The 11,888-nt window shown below is 45.7% G+C and overlaps 2 protein-coding genes across 2 annotated transcripts; both read right to left on the reverse strand.

The window, feature by feature from the left end:
* Window positions 1-472: 472 nt before the first annotated feature.
* On the reverse strand, window positions 473-2,473 carry LOC123134922 (protein LEAD-SENSITIVE 1). Its single transcript, XM_044554073.1, has 3 exons — window positions 2,263-2,473; window positions 2,064-2,137; window positions 473-1,427 (listed from the first exon to the last, which is right to left on the reverse strand). Exons 1-3 carry the CDS (start codon window positions 2,280-2,282, stop codon window positions 691-693), a joined length of 831 nt encoding a protein of 276 aa, XP_044410008.1. The 5' UTR covers window positions 2,283-2,473; the 3' UTR covers window positions 473-690.
* A 1,642-nt stretch (window positions 2,474-4,115) lies between these two features.
* LOC123134933 (histone deacetylase 8) lies at window positions 4,116-6,917 on the reverse strand. Its single transcript, XM_044554081.1, has 3 exons — window positions 6,528-6,917; window positions 5,653-6,233; window positions 4,116-4,654 (listed from the first exon to the last, which is right to left on the reverse strand). The coding sequence occupies exons 1-3, from the start codon at window positions 6,823-6,825 to the stop codon at window positions 4,352-4,354; spliced, it is 1,182 nt and encodes a 393-aa protein (XP_044410016.1). The 5' UTR covers window positions 6,826-6,917; the 3' UTR covers window positions 4,116-4,351.
* Window positions 6,918-11,888: the final 4,971 nt, after the last annotated feature.

Below are 11,888 nucleotides of genomic sequence, written 5' to 3' on the forward strand. Positions count from 1 at the left end.
TCAAAACACACACCACATGGCAAAACCCTGCTAACACTAACGAACAACAGAGAGTTCAGGTACAACTGTCCATAGGAAACAAAAAAGAGCTGCCCGAAATTCAGTTACTCCATATACCACTTATATATACATTTATATGCAGCCACTTCAGGCCAGTTGGAACATGGAAATCTCAAAGGATTTATATAATATTTAAACTTTTTCTTCAAAATGTTAGGTAGACTTGCTCTCAATTTCTTGATTAGAAATAAACTAACCCCTCTGTAAAGCAATGTAAGACGTTTTGGCAGTCCTACAGGACCACAAGAAAATGTGTTTCTTAAACCTGTTGTTTCAGTTCATTTGTACCTCGTGTTTAGAATGAAAGCCATCAGTTGGGGGCTCAGGTGATATTGTCCGCAATGTGCAAACGCTTCCCCAAGATGTGAAAACAGATGCCAGAAAAGGACAGGAGCAAAAAACTTGATACAAATTCAAGCAAACCACACACCAATGTTCAACCTTCTTTGCAATACTGAAGACAAACCATACACGACCGTAGCGGATACAACACTCGACATACAGCTCTTGCTGAATGGGGATTTCACTCTTGGCACAGTTTTAGCAGGTTTGAACAAGGATTTCGGTGGTACATATAGCAGTAGTGATGGTGATGTATACATCTCCATATTACAACATCAGTGCCGCATTCTAAGCAGCAACGAGTGTGGTCACTGCCGGAACCTGGACTTGCCCCGGAGTTGCCAGCTGACTGATGTTCGCCGGACGAATCCGGCCGCTTGCGAGCCCGGCAGTCAGGTCCTCCACTTCCACTTTCAATACGTCTCGGCGGTTGCCAATGTCACCTGCGTACCTGCTGACACAGTACACCCCGACTGCCATCACCGCCACTCCATAGATGTTCGTGGTTACTAGGCGGAAAGGGGTCGAAACCACAGCAGCAAGAGGGCCGCCGATGATGGACACAGCCTGCCCACTCTGCCCGAGCCCGACGTTGCCCTGCTCAGCCACAAGCAGACCAGTCTTGCAGTATATCGCAAAGTCCTCGCAGTTGTTCTTGAACAGGCTGTAGCACCTGAAACCATTGGTCAACAAGTATTTGGCGCGTCGGACAACCACCTCGTCGGGATCAGTGGCGGCAAGCGTGCAGGTCCCTCCTCGCACTTTGGCAAGGAAAAGCGCCGGGTTGACGTCATACTCGAAACGGTAGAGGGCACCCCCTGCCAGGAAACAGCTGAGGCAAGAGGATGTCACACCATTTGTCTCCGCGGTGGTAGTGGCTTCTTCGCTGCTGCATACCAAGCATGGCGTGGTGCTCCTAGTAGGGCCAGAACTCACAAGAAGAAAATCAATGACCGTTCCTGTTCCGACCTCTTGGTCCCTTCCTCTGGTAAAATGAATCACCTTATCATCCCCCACATATATTCCTGCATAGAAACATACGGTTATACACGCACAAAGCTACAAGAGTGAAGCACCTATTACTGTTCTGACAAAATGCACAGATAATTTCCGACATGGTGGCAACAGAGGTTTCCGCTACAGCTAGACCAATCATCTATCTTTTGCAATTTCATAACTTGATTTCCTGGTAAGTATTTTCTCACATACACAAGTTGATACCCCCTATATAGTATGGGCTGAGTAAACATATGCTATACACAGAAGAGGTTTGCATTCACGCGTCCAAACCAGAGTGGCTGGTGGTGACAACCATCTGTTATGCAGCAAATCAAAGCACTAAACGGTTACCAAAACCGAGCTGTGGACACATCTGCATGCCTCCCAGTTTAGTTAATCGAATCCCCCCCCCCCCCCCCCCAATTGCCTAAAATTGCCAAACCACAAAGATCCAATGTTTTCCGGAAATAAACCGGGTTGGATTTCCACTTAGAACTAGAGACACATGGCATTACAGACAAATTCCTGCTCTTCTAAATTCATTGGTCCAAAACTTATAAACCTATCAATTAACAAACCGAAACCAAAACCTACACGGAAGCGAGTTAACACGATTTAATCAGAACTGGAAATAATGATATTGGAAGGAACAGATTCCGCACCGTGATGCGCGTAGACCCACGCGGCCCTCCACGAGTAGATGTGATCCCCCGCCTTCAGGCTCTCCTTCCCGATCCTAACCAAACCAAACCGCACAAAAAAAAAAAGGAACCAATCAATTCACCGATGCAGAGCAAATTAAAAGTCATTGTAGCAGCGCAGGGTATGAAATCGAAAGAATGGGGCGATTCGGAGCTATACCTGTTGGACAGGAGACCCATGGAGACGGACGGAGGCGGCGGATCGGACGGCGAGCAGGCGGCGGGCGGAGAGGAGGGCGAGGAAGAAGGAGAGGGGCGGAAGCGAGAAGGCGCCTTGCGCTTTGGAGTAAAGCACGAAAAAGTGGGAGGGGATCGTGGGGAATGGGCCGTAGGATTCACGAGACGCTGATCTCGTTTGACGCACACGCGTAACCGGCGCCTTTATCCTACGGTGGAATATTTCGTTTGCCACCCCTGGCTTTCGCAGTAATTAGTTGTCGCATCCTTTCAGGACTATTTGTGAGACTTTGTTTTCAATATCATCTTTGAGTTGTTGAGTAGTAAAAGGGCAACCTGGTGCATGTAGCTCCCGCTTGCGCAGGGTCCAGGGAAGGGTCCGACCACTTTGATCTCTTTTCACAACATATTAATTTAATTTGGCCACTAGTATGCATTTTTGCAAGACTAACTGGTTTTCAAAACTGTGGTACGTACGAGATAACTTTGATCTAGATTTGTCATGAAAAGCACTTTAAACTTCAGTTAACAATATTGCTATGCTACAAAGACATTGCCGTCATATTTTCGAACAGAGTCCAAACCACAACAGTTAACAGCTACTCTGCCTCAACCTCAGCCTTAACGCCGAAGGTTACCGAGGCCGCGTCAAGGGTAAAACGATGATAAGCCGAGCTGTTTTCAGTGGTCGGCCGCACGAGCGCTGTCGGCAGGAGCAGCGTCTGAAGCGCGTCTGCTCTCGCTAGCTGAAGCGGAGTGGAGTGATAAAGGATTGGTCTTCAGCCTATCCACGCAGAGCCCCTCGGTACGCGTGGCATCGTCCTGGCGGGGCGGCTACCCAAGCCGAGTGAGCGAGCGAGCTGCACCTGCACGCGTTGCCGGAGCACAACCAAAGGTCGACGTCGGCTAGTCCAAAACCACCAGGTCAAATAAGAAGCAGCAAATCAAATAGGCAAATGTTAACAGTAATCATTCCAGCAAAAGATGCCGGCGCACTGACAGCCACACAAGTTTATACTGTACAAACAAACGAACGGTTGACCGCAAAATGGGTCGGCTAGAGGGATGTCTAGTCTATCTACCACTGACAAAATACAAAAGGGACCGCGCAAGAAACAATTGTGGAGCGTGATTGAGAACAGTAAAATTGAATAAAATAGTAAAAGAAAATCTGAGTCATCCAAGATGCTTGAATGCGCGTGCAAAAATTCATGGCGTAATGACGAAATCTGGCCGTGAAAGAAACTTTGAAATAGAACACTATTTGAACCTGTTTTTTCTTTCTTTTTTCTAGAGCTCTTCGAATGTCCAAACACCAAGAAAATTTGCACGCTCCTTGCACTCCTGACCATTTCAATGCCAAAAAATATATTATAATTTGAATTTTGTTACTATTTTTCGCAATTTACTGTTCATCGAGACATGCATGATTGATGTTGAGTCAATCCGGCGCAAGAAACAATTGTGGAGCGTATGATAGCTGTAGAAACGGTAGAGATGACGTACAAAACGAATATGAAGGTATAATACGATGCGATGTAGGGGCGGCTGGATGCGGTGAGACGTCGTCGCTTCCTTCCGTCCATGAAGGGATCGATTCTTTGCAGCATTTCTAGGTAGCACCACCCTGCTTTTGCAACAGATATATGCTCTCTTCAATTCAATGGACGGCATGCAACGAAAAATAGATTCTCAATTCAACGGGTAACAGCTAACATCCCTTACTAGACGATCAAGACTTTGCCACTAGTTGGCGTAAAGATGTCTGCGGACTTCTTCTACTGCGACCTGCGATCAAACTGCTCAAGCAAAAGGTCTGATTTCATCCTCTCCCTCTTAAAAGAAAAAGAAAAAGTCTGAATATTCATCTGAACCATAAGCAACAAATACCATTACAAATCAAATCACGCAGCAAACCTATACGGGAATCAGGGGTTGAGGGAAGGTGCATCCATTTTCAAGTTGCTCCAATAAACAGACCCTTTGCGGTCAGCAGAAGGCTATAAATGTAGAGCATGACACGATTCAGAATTGAGAATCGCTGCCGCTGTGTTGAAGAGACGTACGCGTTTCTAAATGTCCTTCAAGAAGGGAATGGATTCTTTCCAGCATTTCTTCATGACGTCGACAACTTTCATGGTGTATTTCTCATCCTCTGGATAATATGCGATTGGGTCATCCAGCAACGGGGCTTCAAGATTCAGAACACCTTCTAGTGTCGCATGCAGACAGTATGCTGAGTAACTGATGTGGTAACCCCCTTCCTGGACAATCAATATTTGCCCATCGCTATGCTGATTAGCCAGGCTCCTCATTATTTGTCCAACTTTCCTATAGCCATCCATGGTCAAGCACTGTCTTCCATTTGGGTCAAACTGCATGGAGAAAATTCACAATTAGTTCGTCTAACGGAGTCATCTAGTTTAAGACAGAATATTATCCTGCATGCAACATCACCTCAATCTTCAAGGTACAATTGCTACCCTTTGATTTAATTTATATACATTCCACACATGACATGCTAAATACTACTCCCTCCGATCCAAAATAAGTGTCGTGGTTTTAGTTCAAATTTGAACTAAAACCACGACACTTATTTTGGATAGGAGGGAGTAATATTTTGCGTTTAGTATATAACTTCCGTTCCACAGTATAGATTATCCAACATGAATGATAAGAAATCTAGATAGTAAACATACATTTAGCGCAAGTATATTTATTATCTTCCTTGGTATGAAGTTTATATATTCCCACAGTCCCACACTGTTATACAAGATGGTAGGTAGCGGAACTGAGCCTTGCTCAGTTGGTGGGAGGCGTGGCTGCTACCGATGTTCGAATTCTCCACTTGAATTTGGGTGCCTATTTCTTATCTAAACAAAAAGTCACTTAGTTCCTATAGGAAATCTAGTTATTTTCACAACATGGTATGGGATACAGTGCATAGCGGACGGCTAAAGCGTGCGGAGAATGTCAAGAGAGGGCGGGGTAGACTGAATTTGACATGGGAGGAGTCCATTAAGAGAGACCTGAAGGATTGGAGTATCACCAAAGAGCTAGCTATGGACAGGGGTGCGTGGAAGCTTGCTATCCATGTGCCAGAGCCATGAGTTGGTTGCGAGATCTTATGGGTTTCACCTCTAGCCTAGCCCAACTTGTTTGGGACTAAAGGCTTTGTTGTTGTTGTTGTTGTTGTTGTTGGTATGGGATACATTGATACCTATATTTTTTAACTTCACAATATATTACAATTGCTAAAATGCGACTGCATCTTCTCGAGAAAAAAAGAATATGAAACTGGACATGATTTAGCAGTATTGACAAGTAGAGCATGTAGTGAACTAAGGAGAACAAATAAGCATACTCAGCTCACCATGCTAGAATCTTGGCCAATGACAAAAACCAAAAGCTGAGGTTTAAACTTGTCAATCGCCGGGACAACTAATTCATTCATTGCATACTCGTAGCCTTTATCCCCACTGCCATTAGGCAAAGGTATATTGAGATTGTACCCAAGCCCCTTGCCTTCCCCAATCTCATCAGACGAGCCACTCTGCAGATGCGAAGGACCCCAAGTACCATGCTTCATGTGAAGAGAGATTGTCAATACATTGTCCGTGCGATAGAAGCCCTCTGCAGTACCATTTCCATAGTGCACGTCTATGTCAACAACGGCAACCTTTGCGCGGCCAGAATCCAAAGCCAGGTGCACCGCAAGTCCGGCATTGTTCAGAAAGCAGTAACCGTCAGCATGGTCCGGTTGCGCGTGATGGCCAGGGGGGCGGACCAATGCGTAGGCTATCTTCCCATGCCCATCTAGTATGTGCCTCATAGCTGATAAGGTTGTTCCGGCAGCCAGAAGCGCAGCACCCCATGAACCAGGGTTCAAGAAAGTGCCCTCACATAACTTCTTGGGTCCACTGGCATTTGCCTGCACGAGCTCCTCAATGTATTCTGAATATCACAACAAGATTAAGGGTCCGTTAGGAACACAAGATTAAGGTTCAAGAAAGTGCCCTCACATAATTGTACAGGAACTGAATTATTTCCCGAATGAACATGAACATGGTTTCTGAATCCAAACGAGTAATTACAAGTTACAAAACAGTTCGTTTTGTCAACTCAAACGACATATAGATGTAGCACACTACAAGGATTAAAATAAGGTATAGTAAAGAATGATTGGAGGTCGATGGGAGGTTTAGCACTCTAGGTTAGTTGACTTTGCGAGCAGATTTGGGGGCAGACCTGGGGAGTGGAAGGAGATGAGCTCGCTGGCGTGGGCGGGGGTGCCGGAGTGCCAAGAGAGGAAGGGCGCGATGGGCCCGCGGCGGAGGATGGAGACCATGTTGCGGACGCGGTCGGCGTTCTCCGGGTGGTGGTCGAGCACGTCGAGGAAGCCCGGGTCGCGGCCCGAGTCGAACACGCCGCGGCCGGCGTCGTGGGCCAGCATGCCCTCGTGCCAGAACACAGCCAGATTCTCCCCCGCCGGAGGCGCCCCCTCCGCAGCCGCAGCCGCGGGGACGGAGGACGAAGAGGGGTCCATCGGGGAACGGCGACCGCCGGAGTTATCGGCGGTAGTTCGTGATGCTTCAGCGTCAGTTGACCGAGGCTCGAGTTTGACTCCCACAGAGAGAGGTCCTTTTTTTTTAGGCAGCAGCGAGAAAGAGACCTGGCCTGCACGGCACGGCCTACGGCCTACCCCCAATTACATGGGCCGTCCCGGCCCGGCAATCGTGCCGCGCTCCGGGTCGGCCCACCGGCACGTTTAGCCACCAGCCCGTCTGATTTGGGCTGTTTTGGGCCTATTTGGACTGCTTTGGGGGCCAATATATAAAAAATTCTGAAAAAAGGTAAACAGTTCGTGTCGTGCCGACACTCATGCCCAGCCTCGTGGTCCAGGCACGACCCCGGGTGGGCTGCGTGCTAGCACGGTCCGATTAGATACGTGCCAAGCAGGTGTCTTAAATCTGACGAATCACGGGTAGGGGGTCCTGGGCTGGTGATCTTGGTTAGATGGTAATAAGACGAACTAAAGACACGATGTTTATCCAGGTTTAGGCCCCTCGAAGAGGTAAAACCTTACGTACTGCTTCAGTTACAAAGTACAGGATGACCTACCTCGAGATCGTATGTGTATGAATCTAACTTAACTTGACCCTACGGACTAAAACCCCTCGGCTTAATAGGGACTGGGGTACCTAAGGTTACATGTAGGTCGGTTAAATCTAGGGATAAACTTGCTTATGGTTTGATCATGTCTTGAAGTGTGTGACAAGTCTTCGAATGATTCCATCTTGAGTACGCCGGGGGTCATGGTAAACATGCACATTCTTTGGTTATCAGGGGGTCCTCGACCCGGCCCATGAATGGCAGGCCGACGTGGATAGCACCCCCTAGTCTAGGACACCGTCAGTACCTCATGAATTGGTCTTCAACCCGAGGTCATTGATTGACTCCTCGGAATGGCTTCAATTTTGATCTTCGCCTGCGTAGATGGGTTCAAAAAACTTGATGCTTCTACGATGATTCCTGTCTGATGACACCTCTGGATATGAAGTCTTCACATTATTTTTCCAATGTCTTCCTCTACTGCAACCGTGCCTTAATCGAGAAGCGATATTCTTTGGATATCCGAGGAGTTTCGACAACGCCTTCTTCAAAATGTTTGTACTAGATCCGTAGACCCGATTGAAACCTCGGTAGCTTAACGACAAAATTTTGTAGTGCTGGCACAGTGGGTCGATTGGGTCATGTTCTGAGAATTTTGACCGAAAACCGAACTGCCACCACGTAAGGTAAAACAAAAAGGTCACATCAGTGGTTATTATGCCGAGTTTATCGTGGCTCGAGGCCGTTACCATTGGCACGTACCCTCAATAAAGGGATCGTGCTTCGGATTTTCAGTGACATCATCAACAAAAATCCCTTGACTCACGCGTTGAAAGCACAAGTGCTCCCTGAGTGATTTTGGTAATTAATCTCAACATATCTCTTGTTGGACTAATACTTTTACCTAGTGTATTTTAGATAAGTCCAACAGTGGAGTGGCATGGACAAGAGGATGTGGAACTCCTTCAAGATGATAAGGACAAAGGATTGGCTCAAGCTCAAAGCTCAGGACTCTACATTTTATGTTTCAGTGATCTAAGATCATATTGAGTCCATAGGAAAGCCAATACTATTAAAAAGGGATGAGGTGTTGCTTAATGGCTTGCTTGCTCAAAGTGCTTAGTGATATGCTCCAAAACCCTCAACCACTTTCTCATATCCACATATGTCCCATACCAAAAGTCAAACTCGGCCCCACCAATTTGATCTATCCGGCGCCATCGAGTTCATTTGACATAGCCACTGCCAGAAACCCTAATTGATTCGATCGCACTGATGGGACCTCGGTCTCACCAAGATGGGCTTGCAAACTCTCTATTTCTTATTGCAATAATTTCGATCTCACCGAGAATATGCAACCGGTCCCACTGAGTTTGCTTGACCAACTCTGTGTTTTGCTTATACCAAAATCGGTCCCACCGAGTTTGTGTAATCGGTCAAACCGAGATGAGGTTTTACCCTAACCCTTGCACATCGGTCCCACCGAAATGCCTAACGGTCACATTATGAACTAAATCAGTCTAACCGAGTTTTCTGATTCGGTCCCATCAGGTTTGGTAAATTGTGTGTAACAGTTAGATTTTATGTGGAGGCTATATATACCCCTCCACCCTCTCTTCATTCATGGAGAAAGCCATCAGAGCGTGCCTACACTTCCAGCATTCATTTTCTGAGAGAGAACCACCTACTCATGTGTTGAGGTCAAGATATTCCATTCCAACTGCATAAATCTTGATCTCTAGCCTTCCCCAAGTTGCTTTCCACTCAAATCATATTTCCACCAAATCCAATCCTATGAGAGAGAGAGTTGAGTGTTGCGGAGACTATCGTTTGAAGCACAAGAGCAAGGAGTTCATCATCAACACACCATCTATTACCGTTTGGAGAGTGGTGTCTCCTAGATTGGTTAGGTGTCACTTGGGAGCCTCCGTCAAGATTGTGGAGTTGAACCAAGGAGTTTTTACGGGCAAGGAGATTGCCTACTTCGTGAAGATCTACCCTAGTGAGGCAAGTCCTTCGTGGGTGATGGCCATGGTGGGATAGACAACGTTGCTTCTTCGTGGACCCTTCGTGGTTGGAGCCCTCCGTGGACTCGCGCAACCGTTACCCTTCGTGGGTTGAAGTCTCCATCAACGTGGATGTATGATAGCACCACCTATCGGAACCACGCAAAAAATCTCCATGTCTCCAATTGCGTTTGCACACTCCAATCCCATCCTTTTACATTCTCGCAATTTGCATGCTTTACTTTCCGCTGCTCATATACTCTTGTCATGCTTGCTTGATATGTATTGTGAATGTTTAAACTTGTGCTTCAACTCCACCTCAACTTGAAGAACTTAAAAATTGTTACTTTTCTTTGTTGAGAGTATATTCACCCCCTCTAGACACCTCTTCTCGATCCTTTCAATTGGTATCAGAGCTTTGGTCTCCATTGCCTTGGTTTAATCACCATTGAAGGAAGATGGATGAGTCTACGTTGGGGAGTCTTAGACATAGAGTGCCTATACTTGATGGAGAGTACTTTCATGAGTGGAAAAATGAGATGCTTGAGATTTTCAATGAATATCATTTGAGCAAGTACATTACCAACCCTTGTGCGCCCCTTGTTGATCCCTTGCATCCTACCCATGATGAGGATCTTGACATGATTCGCAATCTTAGAACTATCAATCTTATCATTAGAGGATTGCCTAAAAATTTGATTGGTCACTTGCCTACTCTTGATTGTGCTTATACTATATGGAGATTTCTTGAGGAAAGATTTCCAAACTATTCCTTGCAAAATCTAGATGAGATTCTTCATAAGTCAATTGCCTTGAATAAAATGAGTACTGGTGATCCTAAGTTTGATGATTGTCTATTTAAGTTTTGTGACCTTATGCGTGCCAAAGGAGGTGTTGGAATCATTAGCAATATCATCTCCGAAGCCATTAGATTTCATAAAGATGATTATTGTCATGATCATTTATCTAATGAGTCACTCTCTCTAGGAATTGATCCATCACGTGACGATGTTGAACATGGATACTATGATGGGGATGATGATAGTGACTATGATCTTGATGATGCAATGAGACACTTTGGTCTTATGGATAATCTTCGCGGCTACATGGCTGGAGGAAAGGAATGGGTCCTTGATAGTGGATGTACTGATCACATGACCGGAGATAAAGATATGTTTCGTGAGCTTGCTGAAAACGACGGCCCTCGAAAGTATATCACTTTTGGTGATAACTCAAAGGGTAAGGTGGTTGGCCTCGGTAAGGTGGCCATCTCACATGATAGCTCCATACAAAATGTCATGCTCGTTGAATCTCTTGGCTATAATCTACTTTTGTATCTAGACTTGCTGATTTCGGTTTCAATGTCCTATTTACTAAAGTAGATTGCCAAGTGTTTCGAAGAGATAATCATAAAATGGTCTTTACCAGTATGCGTAAAGGTGATCATATCCTTGGAATAAAAGATGTTATATTTGATAAGGATAGACTTTGCAGCGCTTGCCAAGCAGGAAAACAGGTTGGAGGAAGCCACCCCGTGAAGAATATCATGACCATGAGAGGACCGCTTGAGCTACTTCATATGGATCTCTTTGGTCCCAATGCCTACAAAAGTCTCGGTAGAAACTCATTTGGTCTAGTTATAGTCGATGATTTTTCAAGATTTACGTGGGTGTTCTTTCTTGATGATAAATCGTAGGTCCAAAAGATCTTCAAGAACTTCACTAGGATGGCCCAAAATCAATTTGAAGTGAAGATCAAGAAGGTTCGCAGCGACAACGGAACGGAGTTCAAGAACGCCAATGTGGACACCTTTCTTGACGAAGAAGGTATCTCACATGAGTTCTCGGCTACGTACACACCTCAACAAAATGGAGTTGTTGAGAGGAAGAACCGGACGCTCATCAAAATGGCGAGAATGATGCTTGATGAATACAAGACGCCAAAACACTTTTGGGCGGATGCGGTTGAGACAGCTTGTCATGCAACAAATCGCTTGTATCTTCACAAGCTACTCGGCAAGACGGCATACGAGCTCCTCACCGGTAACAAACCCCAAGTTGGATACTTTCGAGTATTCGGCTCGAAGTGCTACATTCTTGATAAGCATCGTCGTTCTAAATTTACTCCCAAATCTCATGAAGGTTTCCTACTTGGTTATGGCTCAAACTCTCACACTTACCGTGTCTACAACAATTTCACTCGAAAGGTTGAAGAGACGGTAGATGTGAAGTTTGATGAATCTAACGGCTCGCAACTAGAGCAATTGCCAATTGATGTAGGAGACAAAGACCCTTCAGAAGCAATCCAAGACTTGTCTATTGGCAAGATCCGTCCAATGGAGGTGAAGGAGAGTACCTCGTCCGTCCAAGTGGAAGCTTCTACCTCACGACAAGGTGAAATTGAGGAGGAAGTTTATGTTAAACAACCTCCCGGCTTTATTAATCCTAAGAAACACGATCATGTGTACAAACTTCACAAAGCTCTTTATGGT

This window comes from Triticum aestivum, chromosome 1B, assembly GCF_018294505.1.
Source record: "Triticum aestivum cultivar Chinese Spring chromosome 1B, IWGSC CS RefSeq v2.1, whole genome shotgun sequence".
Classification (NCBI taxonomy): domain Eukaryota; kingdom Viridiplantae; phylum Streptophyta; class Magnoliopsida; order Poales; family Poaceae; genus Triticum; species Triticum aestivum.